At 34.1% G+C, this 27,933-nt stretch overlaps 1 protein-coding gene across 4 annotated transcripts in view; it reads left to right on the top strand.

Annotated features, from left to right (window-relative positions):
• Positions 1 to 27,933, top strand: part of RUNDC3B (RUN domain containing 3B) — a 247,086-nt gene that overhangs the window by 177,516 nt on the left and 41,637 nt on the right. For 2 of the 4 annotated variants that reach the window (XR_013170772.1, XM_077148861.1), the window contains exons 8-9: positions 781 to 938; positions 21,601 to 21,747. Coding sequence is in view for 3 of the 4 variants with exons in the window: in XM_077148861.1 (XP_077004976.1) it covers positions 781 to 938; positions 21,601 to 21,747 (305 nt within the window). In the remaining variant the exon portion in view is untranslated. Of the gene's footprint in view, positions 1 to 780; positions 939 to 21,600; positions 21,748 to 22,555; positions 22,732 to 27,933 lie in introns of those variants that run through there. The other 2 variants (XM_077149011.1, XM_077148924.1) reach the window with 2 other exon arrangements.

The raw sequence follows: 27,933 nt of genomic DNA, 5'->3' as shown, positions 1-27,933 counted from the left end.
ATTCCATGAAATCTCCCAGAAAGGAGAACAAAAGGACAAAGAAACAGTAAATGAGTAACAGGTTAAGAGACAGAGGATCAATCCAAAAATTCTCATAACTATTAAATATCTGAAAATTATAATTGTAATTATAATTGTAATTGTATTGCATACATTGTACCAGGCCCTGTTTACCTATATTGACTCATTTAATAAGCAGTTTACCTATATTGACTTATTTAATCCTAAAGGTAGATACACTTCTTGCTCCCACTATTTTAGATGAAAAAGTAAATTGCCCAAGGACACATAACTGCTAAATGGTAGAACTGAGATATGAGACTAGACAGTCTCTAAGTCTTCATACCTAACCAAAATTTGTATATTGCCTCCCACTGCGTATTAACACTAGAATGTTAATACCTATGTGTTTTGAAAATTAATCACATGGAAGCAGCTTTCTAATTGTTCATTCTGAAATTATGCCTGTATTTTGAAGTTAGGAAGCCTGTAGATCAATCATCACTCTTGTGGAGTTTAGAAATTACAATTGTAATTTCTTGGTCTAAAAAACCAAGTTTTTGTTAAATTACAAACATATTTTATTAAACTTTAGAGGAGAGCTTTCAGTAACAGAGAACATGTGTTCATTTCTTATCCAGTTAAAACGATTGTGTTTTACTGTTTTATTAGTAATGTTTTGAAATTATTTTTATTACCATATAAATCAGAAAGGATTTATCTTTAAGATATGTATTAGAATTCTGCAGTTGCTATATTCTGATGCTATTGTTTTTCCAGGGTTATCTTGAAGAACTCTTACGGCTTCGAGAGAACCAGTTATCTGAATCTGTTTCCCAGAATAAAATACTACTTCAAAGGATTGAAGATTCTGATCTGGCCCATAAACTAGAGAAGGAACAACTGGAGTATATAATTGTAGAGCTTCAAGATCAGCTGTAAGTGAGATCCTTTTGGGAAAATTTTGGTGATACGGAAACAAAACACTACATTGAGTTCTGACATAGGATTCAAATTCCCAGGAACCTGATTTCCTACTAGACTAAATTACTTTTCATTCTTCCAGATGCCTAGGCATAATTCTAAAAGGATATATTATTGCAAAAAGTGGTATATTAGACAAGTACTACTCAAATTACAGTACTAGTGCATAAACTTCTACCTGGTTGTAGCACAGTTTAGTACAGCTATTTTTTTTTTCTAGCTAGATTTTTTGATGAAAAAAGCTATATATTTATCTACATTCTGGTGCAACCTCTTCACCTATCACTATTGGAAGCACTTGTACTAGACATACTATTTTGCCTAACTTATTTTTATCAGTTAATTGTATGATGAAAATCTTCACACATTAATATATGTTTAATTTTAAAAGGTGATTTTTGAATATTTTATTTTGAAGCAATTTCAAAATTTCATAGAAGTTGTAATAATACAAAGAATTCCTATTTGTCCTTTTGAGATTTAATGATTTTCAACAGTTTGTTACATTTGCCTTTTAATCTCTCTCCCTTGGCACAGACACATATTTTTAAGCACTTGAGTGGTTGTGTATTTTGTGCCCCTTTATGCCTTAATACTTAATTGTATCTTTTAGAAGAACAGAGATATCCCGTTACATAATCACAGCTTGGTTATCTACTTATCAATTAGGAAATGTAATATTAATTCAAAACTTTAATCATATCCATAATACATATTCCAATTTCACCAGTTGTCCAAATAATGTCCTTTATTATAACTTTTGTTTTCTAGTAGAGGATCCAATCCAAGAGCAAGTTTAATTGTTGGTCTCTTCAGTCACCTTTAACTTAGAACAGTTTCTTAGTCTTTGTCTTGCATGAGATTGAAATTTTTGAAAAATACAGACTAGTAAATTTATAGAATGTCCTCCGATTTGGGTTTGTTTACTCTTTCCTCGTGATTAGAATGAGGTTATTATTCGTTTTTGGTTGGAATACAACATAACTGTTTTGTGCTTCTCAGGATATCACATTGGAGGCACATGGTATTTGTTTGCCCTTTATTAGTGATATTAATTTTAATTGTTTGGTTAAAGTGTTTTTCTCCTCTGAATACTATTTTTCTTTTTCGTAATTAATATGTAATTTGCAAAGAGCTACTTTGAAATTATGTAAGTATAAAAGATGAGTTAAGTAAAATAGAGTATTATTAAGGCACATAAAAATTTAATGTTTTCTGGGAATTTGGATCTTGATGAAAAGAATTATATCTGTGTATTGTTCCTTACATTTTTTTCTGATATTTTAAAGAGGTTTGGCTCTGTGTGGCATCACTCATTGAGGTGTAGATTAATACTTTCCTTAGCCTTTTACATAAGCAAGAAGAATATCAAGAGCCAAACAATGGAGATTTCTGGTAATTTAATTTTGAAAGTTAAAAATTAAGATGATAGGGTGGTGTGACAGTGGTTCAGTGGCAGAATTCTCACCTGCCATGCCAGAGATCTGGGTTCAATCCCCAGTGCCCATGCCAAAAAAAAAGATTATGATGATAATTTCCTTTTCTTTCACAGCTAATACTGGCAGGTTGCTTTTCACTTAAAAATAATTATAAAATCAGTTTTAGTTTTAAGAGACATTTTCATTTGAATTAAACTTGAATCGATCACATTTATTTTACTTTTGAAAATTTAAAGGAAAAAAAGACTTTCAAACTTTTTAGTTTGAAAAAAAACAACTTACAGGTTTTACCATACCTCTATGCATGTGGGAGAAGAGGGGAATGTCATTTATCCTCTTGATTTTACACAGAAATGTTATAATTCTTTCTAAATATCTTTAAAGAGATTTAAGTTAAAGCAGTGTTTACCAGAATAGCAAATAAAAATAATGGCCATCAGTCAGAATTAGACGATTTTTTAATAGAATTTTGAGATTAAAGATTTATTTTCACAATGCATGGCTACAATCTCTAGCTGGGTATAAATCTGTATCTTTACAAGGTTCCTTTGTACAAAAATCACTTTCAAAGATACTGAACAGGAAAGTAAGATACATTCCTTTGTGAATGCTCACAACCTGCTACTTTATCAGAATAAGCTTTAAAATGCAGAATAGTGTCCTCATTTTGCTGCTGTAGGGGAGAGCAAGCTTTATTTTCCTTCTTCTTTTGCTGAGATTTTATTTTACTAAGTTAGGCAGTCAGTGCCATTCCCTTTGTTAATCCTGAGGGGAAAAAAAGTAGCCCTGAGAAGACTAAAATATATACTTTAAAAAGGAAAAGTGTGGGTAAGGGATATTAACAAATGGAAAATAAGGCATGCTGTATTTACTTCTACATTGTGCTGATATTTTTTTCCTGAATGATTTAATCCTTTGTCACTTAACTTATTCTTTTTATATACTTCTTAAATTATAGATATATCTTTGAATTACTATTAAAGTATGCTTTGATCATGTGTTGTGAATACTCATAAAAATCTGAACACTTTGTCATTTTGGCAGTGGAGTACAGGTTAGTGTGGTGCAATACAGAAGCATCTTGAAGGTTTCTTCCAAAATCAAGACTGTTTTCAGATACTGGCTCTACATGTGCTGGCTATGATCTCAATCATAAATTAGTTAATCTTTTGGAGCCTCAGTTTCCTCATCCATAAAACAGAGATAATATTCACCTTGTGAATCATGATGAGCATTGGATAGTATTATGTGTAATCATATAGCTAGGACAAATAAGGCATTCAAATAATGTTTATTCCTCTGCTTTGGTTTATAGAAACCTTAAAAAAAACTTTAATAAACCACTCAAAAATAATTTGTAAATTAAAATTATTTTATGTTATCATGCTAAAATGCTGCAGTTCAAACAATGAGTTTTGAGTTGATTGTATTAGCCTTCTTTTAGTTTCTAAATGGAAGTTAGATTAATATGTATAATTATAGTATAGATTTGTATATACCACATATGTGAGGGAGACATACATTATTACTAGTTAATGGGTGCCACTTTTAGTTGTAATTATTTTCAACTGACATGTTTGATGCAGTACTAATTTGGAGTATTTTTACATGGCATTAACAAGGGTACATTTGAATGATTAAGTTTATATTGATGGAATTTTCAAACTATTTTAAATCTCTGAATATTGTGAATATGAATAATGTTATCATTTCATTGGGAGATATGTCATTACTATAGGTTTCTTTCTCATCATTTTATTGCAATCTGATAAAGCTTGATTTTATTTTGTTCCAAGAACTGTTTTTAACTTCATTTTATTTATACATTAAACTTTATTCAGTAAAATAAATATAAGCAAGCTTAAAGTATCAATTATACAATTTTACAATTTGGAAAAATATACGGAAAGTTTGTCACAGGGTTATCAAATGCATTCTGTTTGGCATTTTAAAATAAATCTTATTGTCATATTTATGCCAATTGAGGGGACAACTTTTCATTTTTTAATTTAATTTCATTCAGTAAACATTTATTAAATGCATACTTTGTCCTCGGAATTGTACAAGTAGTTGAGAATAAAGAGAATAAAGATATAGTCTCTTTTCACAAGGGGCTTGCAAGTTAGTGAAGTAGACAGATTGATATCATCAGTCACATTGTTATTTGAAGAATACCTGTATGAGGAGGCATTGTCCTCAACCTCAGTTTTGACCCTCAGAGAGGTGATCTGCTGTACAAATGATTCTTTGTAAAACACTCATTGCAAAACTCAGGAATAGGAAGATACAGAATATATGCAAAACTTTAATGGTTTATCACATAATTGGAAGTTTTTTCCAGTTAACTGGTGAATTTTTTCTGTTTGAGCAATTATAGCAATAGCAACATGTCCTATGGGTTTCCTAGTGAAGGAAATGAAGGAAGGGTCTAAATAGTAGAGGTAAAGGATTTTTAAAGATGATCATTCATTGCTAAAATTAGGCCATGGTTACAGATAAAGAAGCACCTTGGTATACTTCATGGTAAGTAGCCATGGTGAGGATCTATCAGTCTGCAAATCATAAGTCACTGATACTAAGTGTGGGTGGTATAGAGCCTAACAAGAAAGTACAATGGTGTCATCATGACTTACTTAATAATGAATAAATTATTAAAATTCCTGATAATTTGTTTTGGCAGGTAATAGTTATTAAAATACTAAATTATGATCACATTAATATATATTACATATTCTGTTATCCATAGAAGGACAGAAAAGTCAAGAAAATGTTTCTAGAAGAGGAAAAAAATCTAATTACTAGATAGAATTAAAACCATATTCTTCTGTACTTTCTTGGGTGTTAGTGGTAAATTAGATTTTACAACAGGAAAAGATGCTAATATGATATGGATGGTATTTTACTGCATTTAGTCATGATATGCATCATTAACACTGCTGGAAGATTCTCCAGGAGAGCAGATGTTGACATATTTGAGCCAGGGGCCTAGTATCAGATGAGACTAGAATATAAGTGATTACTAAATTATATTTCATTGAAACGTGATCATCAGGCTAGAAGAAGGCTTACCTTTGGAAGTTTTATTTAATAAATGTTTTACATCGACTACATGCAAAAAAAAAAGATTCCTCAAAATACAATTTATAAACAATACACAAATCATTATTAGTAAAAAATAGCATTACTTTTATTGTCACATTCATTTTTTAGCATATAATTGACCTTTAAAAATTAAAATTATCACTTATATTCTAAAACTATTTATAATAATTTTTATTAAGAAAATTCATGTATACATAAGAGAGATTACAAGAGATAATTACACTGTAAAAACCTGATTTAAATCCAGCTTGAACATTTATCAAGAATTTATCACATTTGCTTTATCTATTTTCATTTCTTTATTTCCCCGCTCCCTCTTCTCTCTTTCTCTTTGGCTGAATGATTTAAAAATAAATCATGCCCTTCACTCCTATTTCAGTAGTCTTCTCTAAAAATTATGAACATTTTTTCACACCGCAGTGCCATTACATACCTGATAAAGTTAGAAACAATTCTTTTTATCACCAAATGTTCATCCATAATCAAATTTCCCCACTGTCTGAAAAAAGAATTATTTATAGTTGATTTGTTTGACTCAGGATTCAAAGAAAGTCACATACTACATGTGGTTATGTCTCTTAAGTCTCTTAATTGAGAGTTTTCCCCACCTTTATTTTTCCTGTCTTGTCTATTTGCAGAAACCTAATAACTTATATTTCCTATAGAATGTCCAACACTTTGGACTTTATTCTTTATGATTTAACTTGTTCCTCTAAACCTGTGCTGTCTATAACATTAGCCACTAGCTACATTTCCTGTTGCATACTTGAAATGTGGCTAGTCTAAATTGAGATGTGCTGTAAATATAAAATCCATACCAGATAATATAAAATAAAGAATATAAAATATCTCATTAATAACTTTCTATATTGATTACATGTTGAAATGATAATTTGTGGATATATTGGGTTAAATAAGCACATTATTTAAATTAATTTCACCTGTTTTATTTTAATATGGCTACTAGAAGATATTAAATCACAGATGTGGCTCTTATATTATGATTGGGTAGCACTGGGTCTGTACACTCTCTGTTGACTGTGGAGTGGCTGCATTAACATCATCTGGGAGCAGAATCCCAAGCCCACCCATACTTACTGAACCCAGAGTCTGTAATTGAACAAGATCCCCCAGTGATTAATTGACACATTAAAGTTTGAGAAGCACTGTCCTGTACTGTATATCCTGGAAAGTATATCCTGTTAACTCTGAATTAGTTGTTTTCAATCCTCATTGCATATTAGAATCATCCAGAGAGCTTTTAAAGACTTTTTCTTTTAAATGAGGATGCCTAACTGAACCTTACCACCAGAGGTTTTTTTTTATTTGACCAAAGTAGAACACAGGCAACTATGTATTTTTAAAATTTTCCATGTGTTTCTGATATGCAACCAGAGTTGAAAACCACTTCTGTGAGGAGCTGGATAAAATTTGGATTTGAATTCTTTGGCAAGAATAATTTATAAGTGCTACTGTGTATTTCATATGGTATCATATTGGGAAGCCTAATGGTTGTCTCACATTTAAAGATGCTAAGATTGCATAGTGTATTCAGATAGTGACAGCCTTCTTTGTAAAAGTTCTCATTGGTCCTTCCTCTAATGACTTAAAAGCATGGATAAGCCTTACCTGAGTCAATTGATTCATTAGGATTTATAAAATGATGATTTCCTAATTGTTATTCCTTCCACATTTATTGGTTGGAATCATCTGTAAAGAACTTTTCCTCATTGGTTAGGACTATTTGGCAGTTACTTTGAAATATAATTTTTAACAGAGTATTACTAATTTTCAAACTAAGATGCTACCTCTTCTTTCGAATGGGATTTTGTTGTTTCGTCTTGCTTTCCCTTTCATTGCTGAGAATAATTATGAACTTGTGTATTTTATATAAAATAGATTTATATAATCTATTCTACAGTGTGAATTAGCCCATATGAGATTCTTAAATAAGGGGATGATGTCAGTAGAACAAGGAAATCACTTTGATTCATAGTGATTTTTCCTAGGGCTTAATGTTTGCAAGTAATAGCAGCTGATTACAAAATAGACTAATACAGCCAAAATATACAAAGCCACCAGTAGATAGCATTGTCTCATTGTACATGATGTACATTTTTAGTACATTCCTCAGGTTCAATCTAGCTATGGCTTGGACATATTTGTTTCGTAATTACCCCGTGTTTGTGGATTTTCTTCTTGTATTCATGAGTTAATATCCTCTACCCTGTCTTACATTTTTTCTATCAGATGGCTTTTACTCTGTTTTTGTTGTTAAAGTCTAGATTTATTATAATATTTCTTTAGAAATTTAACAAATGTTTTTAGTTGGAATTATAATTTTATTAGGATTGTTATCATTTGCCCTCTGTTTGGAAACTTGAATAAGTTTTGAGTTGTCAGCCTCTAACTCTATTTTTCCTCATAAGGCCAGTTATTTTCTTTGTGATTTTGCAGAACACTTCAGTGGTCATTACATAGACATTCTGCCCATTAGATTAGAACTCTGTGTTAGTATGGTCATGGTAGATCTTGATATTCATGGAGATTATACCCTAAAATTTTCTCAATGTGCCATGTTCACAGACAGCATCAGAGTGCATCATAAGAATCACACCACATCAGGCAGTGTGATGAGTAGAAAATGACAAAGGTTTTCTTTAGTTCTGATGCTAGACTAACTCCTAAATTCATGTCATAACCCGTGTGCTCACATATATGTATTGCCTTATCATAATTTTTAAAAAATGCTTCTTGTCATGTACCTTTGGGGTTGCTTAGGAATAGCTGTGAGTCCAGATGTTAAATCTTTAAGTGCCAAGGGTTACCTGCCTTATATGTGTCTAGCAGCTAATAGTATAATTACATCGTGAGCATCAGCAAAGCCCCTGAGGTAAGTGGAAAAGAAGTAAGGGAGAATGGATAACCCTCAAGTATGGAGCCACAAGATATAAGATCAAACAAATAAAATAAAAGCTTTGAGTTTGCTAAGCATTACTATGCTAGTATAGAGTATAGGTTTCTATACCTTTTAAAAGAGTTTATAAGCAACAGTAGACTTCAGTCTAATCTCTGCAAGGAAAGAGGCTTAATTGTAGAAATCTTGTATTTTTCATTTTTAAAAAATAATGAATGTATAATATTCAAGACCCAAAAGAATGAGGGATCTCATTTTTTAAATCAAGAAAGTTCTTTGAGGAGTTTGAGAATAGAAGTGGAGGGAGTTGTTGAGAGCACCAACATTTAAGAAGTAAGTGGGGAAAGAGGAGACCGTGAGACAGACCAAGAAGGAACAGCCAGAGAGATAATGTAGTTTAGTTTGTTATTTCACAAGAGAAAAATGTGTTTTTGAAATATTTTTATTGAAAAATATCCGCACATATACAGTCCAACCATATTATACAATCTGTAGCTCACATCATCATCACATAGTTGTGCATTCTTCATCAGGATCCTTTTTAGAACATTTGCATCACTCCAGAAAAAGAAATAAAAAGAAGAACTCATACCTCCTATACCCCTTATCCCTCTCTTTCATTGACCCACGGAACTTCACTCTACCCAATTTTTACCTTTTGTCTCTCCCTATTATTTATTTATTTAACTCATCTGTCCATACCCTGGATAAAAGCATCAGACACAGGGTTTTCACAATCATACCGTCGCATTGTAAAAGCTATATAGTTATACAGTCCTCTTCAAGAATCAAGGCTACTGGGGCAGGCCACGGTGGCTCAGTGGGCAGAGTTCTCGCCTGCCGTGCTGGAGGCCTGGGTTTAATTCCCAGTGCTTGCCCATGCAAAAAAAAAATCAAGGCTACTGGAATACTGGAACACAGTTCAGCAGTTTCAGGTAACTTCCCTCTAGCCATTCCAGTACACCATATACTAAAAGGGATAGCTATATAATACATAAGAACAACCTCCAGGATAACCTCTTGACTCTGTTTGAAATCTCTCAGCCACTGAAATTTTATATTCTCTCATTTCTGTCTTCCCCCATTTGGTCAAGAAGGCTTTCTCATTCTTATTATGCTGGGTCCTGGCTCATCCCCACAAGTCAGGTCTCACATTGCCAGAGAGGTTTTGCACCCCTGGGAGTCATGCCCCACATATGGGGAGGGCAGTGAGTTCACCTGCCAAGTTGGCTTAGATGGAGAGAGACTGCATCTGAACAACAAAAGAGGTTCTCTGGGGGTGACTCTTAGGCATAATTATCAGTAAACTTAGCTTTGCCTTTGCAGGAATAAGCTTCATAAGGGCAAGTTCCAAGATTGAGGATTCAGCCTGTTGAATTGGTTGTCCCCACTGCTTGAGAAAATATCAAGAATTCCCCAGAAGGGGAAGTCAAATATTTCCTTTTTTCTCCCCAGTCCCCCAAGGGGACTTTACAAATACTTTTTTATTCTGTGTCCAAATTACTCTGGGATATATCAGGGCATCACATTAACCTGCACAAACCAAGATCTCCTACTCTATTCAAGATTCCATGTAATTATGGTGTTCAAGTAAACTGACCATACAAGTTAAATTAGATAATGTGTTGCCCAGGATATAATTTTTGCACCAAATAAACACCTCTTCCTTTGGTCTCCCACAGAGGTTGAAATTTCAAAATATGGATCATATCATGCTTTAACCAGTATTTTGATTTACCTTAGTCCTATCTACATCACCAGTCATATCTCTAGATTTTATCACTTTTTCAGCTTTTTAAATGGTTGCTGAATGGGCTAATGCTGACTTTCATAGCTTCAGTGCTTTAACTCTGAGTCTCACATGTCACGTAAATACCCAAAGTTTCTGGGAATGACCAGTTTATATTCACATAGTGCAGTATATCAGAATTTAGAAATATCAGTTACAACTCCTAAATATATGTGACTACTGTAAGAGCTTAAAATCTAGGACTCTTTACCGTAGGCCCCAACCTGATAACCCATGCTCTCGTCTTCAGTTCTCTGAGCTTGTGTATCATATAGTGCATATGAATGAGGCAAGATAATATTTGTTTTTTTCTTTCTGCCATTTCATTCAACATACTGTCCTTAAGGTTCATTCACTTAGTTGCACGCCCCACAACATCATTCCTACTTGCAGCCTCTCAGTATGCAGTCCCTTGTATGTAAATACATTTTCCCCTTCCATCCCTCAGTCATTGTACCCTTAGGCCATCTCCATCCATTGCAAATGGCTAACACTGCCTCCATAAATACCAGCATGCAAACGGCCATTTATATCCCTACTCTCAGTCCTCCAGATACATACCTAGCAATGGGACTGCAGGGTCATATGGCAACCCCACCCCTAGCCTCCTGTAGAACCACCACACTGCCCTCTGAAGGGGCTGTACCTCTTAGCTTCCCTACCAGCAATGAATAGGTACATCTATTTCTCCATATTTTCTCTAACACTTTTATATCTATGTTCATTTTTAAACAATTTTATTTGCACATCATGCAGTCCAATCTAAGTAAATAGATATGCCTTCACCATCATAATCTATTTGAAGAAATTTCGTTTTCTTCCACAAAGAATCCATACTCCTACCCTGTGCCCCCCACTTGGTAACATTTAATTTTGGCATAATGCCTTTGTTACATTCAGTGGAAGCATATTACAATGTTACCATTGATTATAGACCCTAGCTTGCATTAATTGTACTTTTTCCTGTATACCATCCATTTTCAACACCTTCAAGTGTTAACATTCATTTGTTCTCCCTCATGCAAAAACATTTTTGTATTTGTACAATTAATTGCCATCATTGTACACTATGGGCATTCCTAAGTTATACTGTCTCAGTTTTTATCCTCTAACTTTCCTTCTGGCTTCATACCCCCAACCTTTCTCCCTCAGTCGTACTCATACTCAGAGTCATTCAGTGTATTTATATTATTGTGCTGCTATCAGGTAGTATTGTGCTATCTATTTCTGAATCTTTACAATCAGTCCTGTTGCACAATTTCTATGCCTTCAGCACTAAATCTTTTTATCTCCTGATAATCTTTGTTCTTACTTTAACTCTCACAGTTCACTCCTTAATATTAAATTCATATTAATGAGACCATACAGTATTTGTCCTCAGTGTAATGTCCTCACGGTTCATCCACATCGCTGCATGCTTCATGGCTTTATTCCATCTTACAGTTGCATAGTATTCCATCATATATATATATATATATATATAACACAGCTTGTTTAGCTGCTAATACTTTGATGGGCATTTGAGCTGTTTCCATTTCTTAGCAATTGTAAATAATGCTCTGAAAAACTTCGATGTGCAAATGTCCATTTGTGTCCTTGCCTTCAGTTCTTCTGAATATATACCTAGTAATGGGATTGCAGGATCATATGGCAATTACATACTTAGCTTCCTAAGAAATTGCCAGACTCCTTTCCAGAGTAGTTGTACCATTTTCCATTCCCAGCAACAGTGGATAAGTGTGCCTCTTTCTCCACATCCTAGCCAGCACTTGTCATTTTCTGTTTTTTTTTGAGCAGGATTGGTACTAACTGGTTTTTGAATGCTTGGTAGAATTCACATGTGATGCCATCTGGTCCTGGACTTTTCTTTTTTGGAAGCTTCTTAATGACTGATTTAATGTCTTTACTTGTGATTGGTTTTTGAAATCATCTATTTCTTCTCAAGTCAATGTTGGTTGTTCATGTCTTTCTAGGAAGTTGTCCATTTCATCTACATTGTCTAGTTTACTAGTGTGTAGTTGTTCATAGTATCCTTTCATTACCTTCTTAATTTCTGCGGGGTCTGTGGTTATGTCCCTTCTTCCATTTCTGACTTTGTTTGCATTCTCTCTCTCATATTAGCCTCGCTAAGTGTCCATCAATTTTATTGATTTTCTCAACGAACCAGCTTCTGGTTTTGTTGATTGTTTTTATATTCTCAATTTCATTTGTTTCTGCTCTAGTCTTTGTTATTTCTTTCCTTTTGTTTGCTTTGGGGTTAGTTTGTTGTTCTTTCTCTAGTTCTTCCAAGTGAATAGTTAATTCCTCAATTAGTCCCTTTCTTCTTTTTTTTAAAATATAGACAATTAATGCAATAAATTTAATAATAAATAAAATAATAATATATAAATAAATATATATAGGCAATTAGTGCAATAAATTTCATTCTCAGCACTGTCTTTGCTGCATCCCATTAATTTTGATATGGTGTGTTCTTATTTTCATTTGCCTTGAGATATTTACTGATTTCTTTTGTAATTTCTTCCTTGACCCACAGGTTGTTTAAGAGTATGTTGCTTAGCCTCCATATATTTGTGAATTTTCTGGCCCTCTGCCTGTTAATTGATTTCTAACCCATTCCATTATGATCCTAAAAACTGTTTTGTATAATTTCAATCTTTTTAAATATATTAGACTTGTTTTGTGACCCAGCACATGGTCTATCCTTGAGAATGATCCATGAGCACTTGAGAAAAATGTATATCCTGCTCTTGTGGGTTGTAATGTTCTGTAAATGTCTGCTGTTAAGTCTAGTTCATTTATCATATTATTCAAAATCTGTTTCCTTATTAATCCCCTTTCTAGATAGATGTTCTATCCATTGACGAGAGTGGGGAATTGAAGTCTCCAACTATTATGGTAGAGTTGTCTCCTTCTCCCTTCAGTGTGGTCAGTATTTACCTCATGTATTTTGGAAAACTCTGATTTGGTAAATATTTATTATTGTTATGTCTTCTTGTTGAATTACTCCTTTTATTAATACCTAGTGTCCTTCTTTGTCTCTTTTAATTTTTTACATTTGAAGTCTAATTAGTTGGATATTAGTATAGGTCCCCCTGCATTTCTGCTTGTTGTTTGCATAAAATATCTTTTCTTAACCTTTCACTTTGAATATATTTTTGTCCTTGGGTCTAAAGTGAGTCTCCTGGAGACAGCATAGAGCTGGGTACTGGTTTTTAATCCATTCTGCCAGTCTTTGTCTTTTAATGGGGGAGTTTAGTCCATTAACATTTATTGTTGTTACTATACAGACAGTACTTTCTGCTACCATTTTGTCTTTTGGATTTTATATGTATATCTAATTTTGGGTATAGAATTCTAGGTTAGTAGTTTTTCTTATACCACTGCCTTCTTGCCTCCATGGTTGCTGCTGAGAAATCCACACAATCTTATTGAGCTTCCCTTGTATGTGATGGGTTGCTTTTCTCTTGCAGTTTTCAAAATTCCCTCTTTGTCCTTGACATCTGACAATCTGTTTAGTAAGTATGTTGGAGTATGTTTATTTAGATCTATTGTTTTGGGGTATACTGAACTTCTTGGATCTGTAGTTTTACGTATTTCATAAGAGATGGGAAATTTTCAATGTTTATTTCCTGGATTAGTCTTTCTGCTCCTTTTCCCTTCTCTTTTCCTTCTTGGACATCCACAACACATATATTTGTGTACTTCATGTTGTCATTCAGTTCCCTGAGACTGTGCTCATATTTTTCCATTCTTTTCCCTACATTTTCTTTTGCGTGTTACATTTTAGGTGTCCAGTCCTCTAGTTCACTTATCCTTTCTTCTGCCTCTTCAAATCTATTGTTGTAGATTTCCATTTTTTTTTTTTATCTCTTCTATTTTGTCTTTCATTCCTATAAGCGCTGCAATTTGTTTTTCAAACTTTTGAGTTCTTCTTTATGTTCATCCAATGTCTTCTTTATATCCTCCCTCAACTCATGGATTTGATTTTGATGAGATTTTGCATATCTGTTTGAACATCCTGAATTTACTATTTCAACTCCTGTATTTCATTTGAAGTATGGGTTTCTTCCTTCAACTGGGACATAGCTTCAGTTTTCCTAGTGTGACTTGCAATTTTTTACTGGCATCTGGGCATTTGATTGCCTTAATTAATTTATTCTGGAGGTGGTTTTCACTGTTTTACCTAGGGTTTTCTTGCTGGATGGCTTTGTTCTCTATCTGTTCTTTGACATTCAGTTCAACTTTCTAGACTTCTAGCATAGGTTCTATTTAACTGACCAGAATTTTTGAGTTCTTGTTTTTCTGATTCTTACCCTGCATATATGGAACCTTTTTATGAGGAAAACCTCCTCAGTTATGATAGACCCTAGTTAGACTTTCCCAGACCAGACAAGCCCATGTCTCAGGAGGAGAAAGTAGTCAGCATCAATTTTCCCTGAGGATGAGACCCAGTAGGTTGTGAGACTTTCCTCTGAAGCCTCTTGATTCTGTGCTTTTCCTATCCTGCCTAGTATGTGGCGCTTGTCTGCCTGCAGCTTCCCACCACCATAAAGTGATGTGGTGCTTTTACTTTCAGCAAACTCTCCCTGCCAGGGGTATGGTTGAGACAGAGGTAAGGTGGTAGGTGGGCTTTGATTGTTTCTGTTTTCTGGTTCCTGAGGCCTGAATTCCTTGAAGGAATTCCTGAATTCCTTGAAGGAATTCCTGAATTCCTTGATTCCGCTTGAGCTGGACCCCTCCTCCCTTTTCTTGGGGGAAGATAACCTTTCAGGGGATTAACCTCTTTTACTTGACTAGTTAATTTGTCTCTCAGATATTCCTTAGTCCCACCCTTGCCTGGGGCAGTGCTAGAGCCTGAGAGTGCTTGCAGTTCTATCTAATGAACTTTTAAGGAGTAAAAAAAAAAAAAAGCAGAAAGCCTTTTCAGAGCCAGACCCCCACCCCACTCCTTGGGTTTGCTGGTCAAGAGCTTAAGTTGGTACGTGGCTCTATGTATCCCAGTCTCTATGTGCCCCCTTTTCTTGGGGTCCAGCCTTTGGCTGGTATTTTGTGCTGTCCAGCTCAAAAAGCCTCTGTTTTTTTTCCCCCCACCCATCCCACCCCCTGTCTGTTGGGGCCAAAATCCCAATTCCTTTAGTTCTTATCCCAGGTTTATCTGTGCTGGGACCCTGTTTTCAGTAGTCAGAATTTGTTAATTAATTCTGTAATGAGAGCTTGGTTGAGCTAAGCCCTTGCTACTCATAAAGTCAATTTCGTTTTCCCTTGGGGAACCAGCCTGCTGTGTCTTTGGAGAAGGGACACCAGCCTCTACAGCTTCGGGGAGTTACAGCTCTTCGTGGGGTCGCAGCCAGTCCAGCTTGTCCAGACTGGTGTATGCTGTGTATCTTGTCACTGAGGTTCTCCCAACAATTTTCTGTACTGTTCCTGGCTACTTACTAGTTGCTCTGGAGGACGAACTTAATTCCACACCTTACTATGCCACCATCTTGCCCCCTCAAAAAATGTGGTTTTTGACATAGATTCACTTGGGAAACATAAAAATAATTAGCATTACCTGGAGCCCACACAGAATCTTATTTCATTGGCTTGAGTTCAGACTTGGGTATATAAGTATTTTGTAAATGCCTCCTAAGTTACAGTAGAGAAACACAAGACTAGAAGTTTGTTTACTGTGATGACTAAAAGAACATGATGATGTTTATTATGTTTTTAGCAATATAATTCCTTCTCTGAACATTGAAAGGTACTTTTTGTTGTTGTTGTAAGCAAGAAAGATGCAGTGGGAGATCTTTAATTTCTAAGGGTTCTGTAGTAGAATATATTTTATATTTGCTATTTTCCCTTGCAGGTTAGATTAGTCTTCGAAATTCATATTCTTTAACATTTTCTTTTGTCCTTTAGGTGTAGAACTTTGGGCTGTAGCTTATTTTGATAATGATAAAATTTGCTCTTTTATATTTCAGTATTTACTCATTCTACTGACATTTGTTGATTCCCTCATCTGTCCTATTTGCTAGCTTTAGAACTGAGTATAGAGAAATAAATCTGTTCTAGTCTCTGCCTTCAAGGTGTTTACAGAGGAAACAGACATATGAATATTAAGAGCAATAAGATGTTATAATTGCTATGATACAGATTTGTATGGGATATAGTGAGGATTAAGGATTTCATTGTGAAGGAGAATAAACTGGGAAGGATTTAAGTACATGGTGATGCTTACACTAATTCCATAAATTGCTGTAGATATACTGGTGGACTAATATATTAGTCAGCATTCTCTAGGGAAACAGAACCAATGGAGATAGCTGTAAATATGAGATTTTATAAAAGTGTCTCATGCAACTGTAGGAATGCATGAGTCTAAATTCCATAGGGCAAGCTGGCAACTCCAATGAAGGTCTTTGATAAATTCCTCAGGAGAGGCTGGGTGGCTGAAGTAGAGATGAAAATTCTCTTCTGACTTCTGTTTTTAACGCCTTCATCTGATTGGATTAAATGTCCCGCGTTGCTGAAGACACTCTCCTTAGTTGATTGTAGATGTAATCAATCATAGATACAATCAACTTATTGATGTTTTAAGTCCACGAAATGTCCTTAAAGTAATGGTAAAGCCAGTGCTTTCTTGACCAGACAACTGGGCACCATTATCTGGCAAAGTTGATACATAAACCTAGCCCTCAGGCAGATGGAAGACTTTGAACAAAACACAGAAATATTAAGAGCACAGCAGATATGTGAAATTCAATGGTAGTTCCTTGTCACACAAGCATTTTGGGTAAGACTGTATGTGTTTTGGGGGCTAGACATGGAGAGAGTCCATGGAATTATCAATATCAGGTCAGATTTCCATTTTATAAAGATAAAGCTTTGAAATAATCCTTTCTGATATGTAAACAAACACTACTTGTGCACCTACATTGTTCAAAGAACTATGTTAGGTACTAAGAATTTAAAAATGAGTAAGAAAAGCTTAAGAATATTGAATTCCAGTAGATAACCAATATCTAAATGATGCAGTAACATATATAAATATATATATTTGAACAGTAATGGAAGTATATATACTTTATGGGAGTAGCATAGCTGTGTTGGTCTAGGGAAGGCATCACTAAGAATTTGTTTTTTGTTGAACACTGATTTTTAGGAATTCTCCAGATGGCCAAGGGTGAGGAAGAAAGGAAACATATTCTAGGTAAAGGGAACAGCACATACAGAAACGTGATGGGTGTAAAACATCATGTGGGGAGGAATAGTGTTATAAAAATATTAAAGTATTAGAATCTTAAGTTTTCTGGGAACATGCAAGTATCTTTTATTGGTACTGCGTATTTTAACTTGATGAACCTTAGACAAAAAATTTCAATACCTATAAAATATTGTATTATTAGAGGAAAGGAGTAAATATACACATCTTGATGCCTCATGTTTATGTTACAACTTCTCACAAATTAAACTTTAGCATATTATGGGCAACTTGGATGAGGAATGCTATTTTTAAAAGAGACTTAAATAGTAGTGCATTTTTGCTAAATTTGTTTTTTTATTGAGAACAATGAGAAATAGATTTCCTTCTGAAAAGAAATAATGGATTCACAATGAAAAGCTTTTGGTGTCTTTTTTTATCAATCCAGAGTAAAAGAATTATTCTTGTATTGAAAGTATTAGTTAATATATTTTGCTTGCTCTGAAGTAGTAAAAAGATTCTTTGGTTGCAAGCAACCTCAACCAACTCTTAAGCACAAACGAAATTCATTACAAAGATAGCAGCAGCTCAAACAATGTGTATAAAGCCTGGGAAAGCAGGTCTGGAAAGAGGGAGGCCAAGCCACGCCAGAAAGCTGGGAAGCAGGAACTGTAGGGATGGTCAGTTAGCTGGTACCACTGGGTCAGGGCCCCACTGCTAGAATAAATAATTAAGTTGCTTTTGTCTATTTAATACTAGTCAGAATTCAAAAGTCAAAGGATGGACATATGATAAGAAATTCAATATTATTAGTCCTTGAGAGGTTAAACCATGTGACCCAACAATTTCACTCCTAGGGATAACACCCAAAAGAACTGAAAAGAGGGATTCAGACAGATCCTTGTACATGATGGTCACAGCAGTATTATTCACAAGTCAGGAGGTAGAAACAACCCAAATGTCGATCAGCAGATGAATAGCTTAACACAGCATAGTATGTTTATAAAATAGAGTATTTTTCAACCTTGTAGAAGAAGAAAGTTCTACAAGAATGAACCTTGAAAACATTATGCTAAGTGAAAGAAGCTAGACACAAGAGGACAAATATTGTGTGATTCCACTTATATGAAATATCTAGCATAGGCAAATTTATCAAGACAGAAATTAGATTAGAGGTTACCAGAGACTGCAGGGAGGGGAGAATGGAAAATTGTTGCTTAATAATAATGGGAAATTATTGCTTAATAACAGATTTCTGATTAGGATGAAAAAATTTTGGAAGTAAATAATGGTGATGGAAGCATAACATTGTGAATGTAGTTATTGCCATTGAATTGCACACTTACAAATGGTTAGGGTGGCAGATTTTATGTTACAGATAATTTACCACAATAAAAAGAAGAAATAGAGGTTTGGGGTTTTCAACCTAACTTTTTAATTAATTTGCTTGCCTTATAGCCTACTGGAATGATGAAAGAATGGGCCTCACACAACATTCCTCCAGGAACCTTTCTTCTCTGGGATTTTCTATATACAGGACCATGTCATCTGTGAATAAAGATTTTTACTTGTTTTTCAATTTTAATGCATTTTGTTTCTTTTCTTGCCTAATTGCCCTGGCTAGAACTTCCATTATAATATTGAATAGCGGTGGTGAAAGTGGTCATCCTTGTCTTATTCCTGAAAGTTTCTAGTTCTTCACCATGAGTATAATGTTAGGTGTGGATTTTTGGAAAATGGAAGATTCCTTCTATTTCTCTGAATTTTTTTTTTCATGAAAGGGTATTGGATTTGTCAAATGCCTTTTCTCTATCAGTTGAGATGATCATGTGGGGTTTTATTCCCTTTATTCTATTAATGTGGTGTATTACATTGACTTTCTTTGTTGAACCACTATTGCATTCTTGGGATAAATCTCATTTGGTCGTGGTGTATACTCCTCTTAATGTGCAGTTGGATTCAGTTTGTAGTTTTTTTTTTTTTTTTTGAGAATTTTCCAGCATCAAAAACTGATGCTTCATTGTATAAAGAAATTAAAGAGCTAAATAAATGTCATTACAATCCATGTTCAGGATTGGAAGGATTAATCTTCTTAAGATGGCAGTACTACCCAGGAAGATCTACAGATTCATTACAATCCCTATCAAAATTTATAGTAACCTTTTATTTTGCAGAAATGGAACCACCAATCCTTAAATTCATATGGAATTGCAAGGGTCTCTAAACACCCCAGACATTCTTAAAGGAAGAACAAAGTTGAAGAATTCATACTTCCCAACTTCAAAATTTACTATAAAGCCACAGTGATCAATATAGTTAGTACTGGCATAAGAATAGACATAGACCAATAGAATAGAACTGAGAGTCCAGATATGAACCCATACATCTCTGGCCAAGTGGGTTTTTGTCAAGGGTACCAAATACATTAAATGGGGGAAAGAATTGTGCTGTAACAACTGGATATCCACAGCAAAAGAAAGTTGGATCCCTAGTTCACACCATATACAGAAATGAACTCAAAATGGATTGAAGACCTAAACAGAAGAGCTAAACCCATAGAACTCTTAGAAGAAAGCATAGGGAAAACCTTCATGACATTGGATTTGGCAATGATTTCTTAAATATAACACAAAAAGCATGACGAACAAAAGTAAAAATAAACTATACTTCATCAAAATTAAAAACTTTTGTGCACCAAAGGATGTTATCAAGAAAGAGAAAAGACAACCTACAGAATGGGAGAAAGCAGTTGCATGTTGTGTATGCCATAAGGATTTAGTATCCAGGATATATAATGTACTGCTTCAACTCAATAAGATGATAACTCACCCAATTTAAACCTGAGGAAAGGATTTGAATAGATATTACTGCAGAAACATATACAAATAACCAATAAGCAGATGAAAAGATGCTCAACATCATTAGTCATCAGGGAAATGAAACTCAAAAGTATATTGAGATACCATGTAACACACACTAAAATAGCTATTATTTAAAATACAAAAAAATAAATATTGGTGAGGATATGAAAAAAATGGTACTTTTTAATATTGTTGGTGAGAATCTGAAATGGCACAGCCGCTTTGAAAAACAGTTTGGCAGTTCCTCAAGAAGTTAAACATATAATTACCATGTACTAGCAATTTAACTTCTACATATACACCCCCCAAAAATTAAAAGCAGAGACTCATACTGATGTGTACGCTGATGGTCATCATAGCAACATTATTCACCACAGTCAAAAGGTGGAAACAACCTAAGTATCCATCAATGGATGAATGTATAAACAAAATATGGTGTGTGTGTGTGTAATGGAATATTTTTACCCATAAAAGGAATGAAGTTCTGATGCATGCTACAACATGGATGAACCTTGAAATCATTATGCTAAGTGAAATAAGCCAGACACGAAAGGGCAAATATTTTATGATTCCATTGAGTAGGCAAATTTATAGTGACAGAAAATAGATGTTACCAAGGGATGGGGAAGGGGGAAATGGAAAGTTTTTGCTTAGTAAGTTGTTTCTGTCTGGTGTCATGAAAAAGTCTTGACTATAGATGGTGTTAATGGTAGTACAACTTTGTTAATGTAATACCACTGAAGTGTACACTTAAAAATGGTTGAAATGGAAAATTTGCATTATATATGTTATCAGTAATAAATAAATAAAATAACAGTTTGGAAATCTCATGACTTTTTATTTTACATCTTTCTGTGTTCATTTTTTTTCATTTTGATTACTTTTTGTTTACAATGTTTAATACCTTTGATAGATTGTTTCTAAATTTTGCAGCTAGAAAATCATACAGGTGGCATCTCTGCTCCATATTTTAAATATTTGGTAATCTATAACTTTAAGATATCAGGGATGTAATACACATCTTGGATTGTTTTTTATTTCAAAATAATGATGTGCTTTGGTATAATCTCTGTGGAAAAGAGGGGAAATCATAATTTCACAAGTAGTGATTTATTGCAGCCAGCAGGAAAAGAATTAAAAGCACATAATACAGGAGACAAAACTGTAATAGCCCCAACCAATCTTTCTGTAGTTTTTGTTCACAATCTGTTAGCATACCATTTTTAAAAGATGACTTTTGGGGACTTAAACTGATACCATTAGGTCCCTCTGCCATTGCAGAGCAATGAAGACAAAAGCACTCATCATCTTAATATTCACAGGACTGTGCTAAAGAATAATGATTTAAGATCAAGACAAGAGTTAACTGCCCACCTCACCAACCAGTGGCCTTCCCCAGGAGCTCTGGATGTCAATGCTGTTGCCTTGGATACGTTGCTTTACCGAAAACACAATAAACAGTGGTATGAGTAAGTGTAACACTTTTTTTTTTCCAAATAGTTACAAATTTAGTTGTACCAAAACCATATGGATATTCATTCACTTTGGTCTCTCAGTTCTTCTTTCTGAATTCATTATATTTGAGGGTACAAGTAGGATACAGGACTACTTTGGCTTGGTAAAGTTAGATTAAGACAGTGAATATGTTCATGTTTTTGGAGCCAAGGCATCCTGGGCAAGTAAACTATTTTAGAAATTTTTATGCAATACTGTACTCCTACCCACTTCTCACGATCATTTAGCCAATCCTTCAGTTAAATCTGTGAGCTTTTGTTTAATGTGACATGCAGTTTTGAATTCCTGTTTTGGTGTTATAGTTGCCTTAGGATTAATTTTCCTGCTAGATGGAACAAAAGGCATTCTGTCTCATTTAAGAACAAAAAGATATTTACTTGTTCTTGGTAAGTCTAGAAGAGTTTTGTTCATTTTCAATAAATCTAATTTTTAGAGGCTATAGAAAATATAATTACTCCATTTATGGGCTTCAAAGACCCTTTTGTAATTTCCTTGTCCTAATGTTCAGGACTGTTTCATTGACATAATGTTGAGGAAGCGGCAATATTTTACACTGTCTTCTTTTATGTAATTTTCATTTCGGACCTTGAAAAATGTATTGCCTTTTTTTGGCTTTTAGCCACTTTTACATCTTAACCATTTTTTCTAGTTTCATTACTTTTCTATCTTCAGCTAATTTTCTGATTATTTTCTCCCTCCCTCCCATCCCCTTCTATTCTCTTCCTTTTTCCCTCTCTCTCCCTTTCTTCTCTTCCCCTCTAGTTTCCTAGGCTTCTCCATGCTGATACCAAGAAATTAGACTGTAAGAATGTTCAAATCAAGGCATCATCTTTTCTCCTTCCTTCTTCCCTCCTTCTCTTTTTTATTCTTTCCCTACTTTTCTTTTGGAGTCCTTGTTTTTACATTTCAGCAGCAGAAGCCATGGTTCTACTTGGGTTTCTTAGGATGCCTTTCATTAGGTAACTTCTATGAGGAATGTTTCAATAACGATATAATTTCTACCCATTTTACTCTCTGATTTTTTTTCTTTTATCAGAGGTAGAACTCAAAGTAAATTTTGTATTATTCCAAACTTTGGTTGTTTAAACTATTATAAGGGTCTTTAACATATTTTTCTTGTTTTTTTTATCATTAGAGATAAGTAGGAAAAAGTATGTATATTATTTATAGAATATATCAGTTGAACCCTCTTTAATATTGGTTAAATCAATATTCTCAGTATGATTCAAGGTATTGACTTTAGATCTTTCATGGACTGGGATCTTTGTGAAAGTTATGAATGTCTAGAATGCCTTATTATACTGGTATATAATGCTACATTTCTGTGGCATATTTATTTTAAGAGAAGAATATTATTTTACTTGTATTTCTAATTTTTGATTGAAAAATTGAATTTATACAAATAAGTGGAACACTTACCTTATCTATACAAAACATAAAAAATTCCTGTTCTTTTCACTAAAAAATATAACATTAAAATCTGATAAGTGTGGTGGCCCTTTTCTCTCAACCTAAAGAGGTCCTTTTGGTCCAGACTTTTCCATCTGTGGTTCAGCCCTTGGAATCATTCTTCCTTCATTTCATCCTGTTTCTGATCCTTCTAGTCCAGGCTGGTGTCATTTCTGCTAATATAAAATTCTCAAAAACTTAGTTGGTCATCCATGTAATTAATACAAGGTGGTCCAAGTGATCAAACAAAAAGTATCTTTAACAAAAATTTCCTGGAAGATTTCATTTCCATTCCTCACTTATTCTGAGATGATTTGTTGGATACCGGAGTCATATGTTTACTCTCTTTAGTAAACTGATATTCAGTCACACCCTCATGTAGAGCTCCATTCTTTGAGGACTAACCTCCTGGAACTTGGGGGTGGGGGGCAGGGGACAGTGGACTGTGAGGGCTGCTTTTGGCCCTGGTCTCAGAAAACAGTTATCTTGATAGTCTCAAAATTTTCTAAATCATCGGTGCTGGTTCTTTTTTTCTTTTTTGCTTAACAGTTCAGCCCTCAATTTATTTCTTTCACGTTTTACTATAAGCAGCAAAATGAAACCAGACTCCACCTTCCATACTTTCCTTGGAAATCTGCTCAGCTAAATATCCAAGTTCATCACATGCAACTTCTGCTTTCAGTATTACACCAGAACACAATTTTGCCAAGTTCTTTGCCATTTTATGACAAAGATTATCTTTACTCCAGTTTCCGATAAGACATTCATTTCTTTTTAATGCCTCACCAGAATCACCTTTAATGTCCATATTTCTACCAGCAGTTTTTTCAAGGCAACTTGGGCTTTTACTGTTAGGTACCTCAAAATTCTTCCAGGCTCCCCTCATTAACCAGTTCCGAAGCTATTTCATATTTTTTTGTATTTGTTTTATCAGCACCCCACTTCTGATGTTAAAAACTTAGTTTGTCAGGGCTGCTTTAATAAAGTACCACAGAGTTGTTGTCTTAAACAACAGGGATTTATTGTCTACAGTTTTAGAGACTAGAAGTCCAAAGTCAAGGTATTAGTGGAATTGTGCTTTCTCTGAAGTCTGTCTATGGCATTCTGGTGGAGACTTGCCAAAAATCCATCTCAATCTTTGTCTATGTCACACTGCCAACTCGCCCTTCCTGTTTGTCTCCTACTGCGTTGTCCAAATGTTCTCTTCTTATATAAGCACTGCAGTCACACTGTATTAAGGCCTACCCTGATTCATTATAGCCTCACCTTAACTAAAAACATCTTCAAAGACCCCATTTGCAAATATGTTCACATCCACAAGACCAGGGGTTAGGATTTGAATATGTCTTTGTCGGGGACAGTTTTCAGTTTATTACACTATATCACTGGGTAATACTTTCTTTCCCTGATCTTATTTCCTCACATGTAGTACTGTAGATAATGCTTATCCAATAGAATTATAAGGATCGAATGATTTGATAAGTTGTCTGTCACGTAATAGCTGCTCATTGAATATTTAAACTATGTAGTTTAGAGTATATTTGCTTATCTGTATCCATAACCTCATATAACCACGATTCTTCCAGGTTTGGAGAATATGTACCATCCCAGGTCACGAGCTCTACTTTGTGAACTTTAAGTGACCAGAAAGTCCCCAACTGTTCTGAATAAATAATCCTAACTTTCTCTTGTAGAAATTGAGGCTTTGAATTTTCTGAACAGAGGAGTGATCTATAAATCATGCTTGAAAAAAATCATACCTTTTTATTAAGATCCAGTTTTTACTCTCCTCAAATGTCTAAGTTAAGTCTCTTGAACTGCCTGCCCCCCTCATTCCTTTTAATGTGATTGATATTTATCTCAGTAATTTATTGAGACTCTACAAAGTATGAGGGATGTGACCAAGCCCTATTTAATAAGGAACATTGGCTTTCTCAATAATTTAAAAATTAGTTATTGTTTTAATGCTTGTAGATGGTTTTCTTCTAATATACTGCATCTATAGTCATTCTTCTAAAAGCTCTCTAACATCATTTACCCAGTGAGCTAGATAAACTAGAGATAAAGAGAAAGGAGGGTATGATGTTTGATTTATTCAATGAATTTGTTGGTCTTGTTAATATTTCTTAAATTGGGCCACTGTATATCTTGACTATGTTGTCACCTACTTAAAGAAGGATCACTCTTACAATAGAAGATCTTATATTTATTTCCACTTAACTATCCTGGTTATAAAATTTTAAAATATGATCTCCAATTTATTTCTGGATTATTTAGCTCTGACAGGATTACCTATACTGCTTTTTATATCATTTCCTTTATTTCAAACATAGGAACATCATGTTAAAAATAGGTAAAATATTACAGGCTTACTGCAGAAACTCAGTTTATGAAGAACTTTCCCTTAATACAATATAGAATAACTTTTATTTTTGTTTCCAGTTAATTCCGTTTTAATATTTTTCTTTATATATAGTCTAGATTACATGGACTTGTTAGCTATCTATCATAGAATCTTATTAGATTTTCTGTTACATAATCTGACAGAATGATTGCCGAATACATCCATTTCCATCCCTGAAGATCAGATTCATTGTCATCATATTTATATTTTATAATTAAGCTTTTTAAGTCTTCTAAATTTATCACTGTCTCCCAATTTGGCTGTCATTCAGATTGCAAAATTATCAACGATAATGGGTTTTTAACTTTTTGTTTTGAAATAATTTCAAATTTACAGGAGAGTTGCAAAAATAATACAAAAATAATACAGAGAACTCCAATATCTCATATCCAGACATCTAAATTTACAACTTTTAACATTTTGTCATATTTTTATTATATCATTTTCTCCATCTCTGTCTTCTTTTCTGCCTGCCTGCCTGCCATCCATCTCTTTTCTAAACATGTAAGAGTAGGTTACATATATCTTGTGCCATGACTGTTTAATACTTGCATGTATAGTTCCTAAAAACAAGGAGAAGGGATATGCCCTTAATAATCCCTCTGTAAGCTTTTACTTTTTCTGAATAACTTTCTAATGAGTAGACAATCGCTTCAGATTATTGGTGGCACTCCTTATGTATGTTTTTCCAACATTTCCCACCTGTAGGAACCTCTCAAGCATTAATGCTGCAGAAGTCTTTTACAGTTTATTAATTTTAGCATTTATCTGACTTTCATATGTCCTGTAAAAGGTTGTTATTTTTATTCTTCAATTAATTTTACTAGATTGAGACTATGTGTGTGTGCAAATGCTTATTTTTCCTCAGACATATTTATATGAAACTTTCACCAAGAATAAAGAGAATAGCTTATCCCTTTCTCCATGTACATTCATGTCCATGTGTATATGCAGGGTGTGTATGTTTTTCTTTTCTACATATGGATGACCCTTGTCCCATTATATGCCTCATACTCTGTTACCTAACTACCACAAATAATGTAAACTATTATTGACTTCAACACATCTACTGGACAAGTAAATGACATAGGTTATCTATATTATTACTCTGATCATTAATGTAAAATGTTTAAGATGTAGAAAAATTAATAAGCAAATTCAGGTCTGTCACAATTTCCTTTCTAATTTGCTTTTATTTGGTTCCCAGACTAATGTATAGAAGTTTGTATTAGAATGTTTTTCTATTCCTTCTGCTAAAACAAATACCATACAATAGGTTGACTGAGACAATGAAAATTTATGGGCTAGGTGGAGGCTAGGAGAAATCCAAAATCGAGACATCAACAGGTGATGCTTTCTCCCTGAAGACTGTGGAATTCTGGGGTTGGCTGCAGACAATGCTTAGTGCCCTTTGACTCCTCTGCAACTTGGGGATATCCTTTCCTTTCTCTTATGGGTCCTATTGACTTCCAGATTTTCGCTTCTCCTGTGGCTTCTCTCTCTCTGTCCAGTCTCCATTGCTTAAAGACTTCAACCCTCTTGGATGAAGGCCCACCTTCATTCAGTTTGGGCACACCTTAACTAATAACATCTTCAAACGTGCTATTTACAAGTGGGTTCGCACCCACAGGACCAGGAGCTGGGACCTGAACATGTCTTTTGTGGGGGGCAAGATTCAATCTCCAAAAGTGAGTGATATAAAAACAATGTTTAAATAGATATCGAGTGTAGATTTTATTGCATCCCAAATGCCCATCACGTACAGCATAATTCCTACATGTTTAAATTATATTTTAAAATTTAACAGCATAAACTATAAACCTTTATAGCTATACTATATGATTCTTAATACCTTAGGCTCTTGTTTTGATTAAGTATACTCTTGATATTTTTAAAATATTATACTGAGAAATACTAATAAGCTGTTAGTTGGATTGGTGTCTGGTGGGTTACACTTAAATCTTATAGTGATGTTAAGGAGCCTAGGATTCTAAGACAGATTTAGTGGTGGCCTTATAAAAAAATTTTGTGATAATATATATATAACATAAAATTCCCCATTATAATTACTTACACATATACGATTCAGTGGTGCTAATTACACTCACTATGTTTGCACCTATTACCACTATCCATTGCCCCAAACAGAAATTCTGTACCCATTAAGCATTAACTCCTAGTTTCCTTATTATATTGACAAACACCATATAATGGGTTGGTTGAACAATAGGACTTACTTGCTTATGATTTCAGAGGCTAGAATGCGTTCTTCCTCTCTGAGTTTGTA

The sequence above is a fragment of the Tamandua tetradactyla genome, chromosome 1 (assembly GCF_023851605.1).
Source record: "Tamandua tetradactyla isolate mTamTet1 chromosome 1, mTamTet1.pri, whole genome shotgun sequence".
Taxonomy (NCBI): Eukaryota; Metazoa; Chordata; class Mammalia; order Pilosa; family Myrmecophagidae; genus Tamandua; species Tamandua tetradactyla.
Note: the sequence above shows the minus strand (reverse complement) of the source record. Positions and strands in the feature narration are given on the sequence as shown.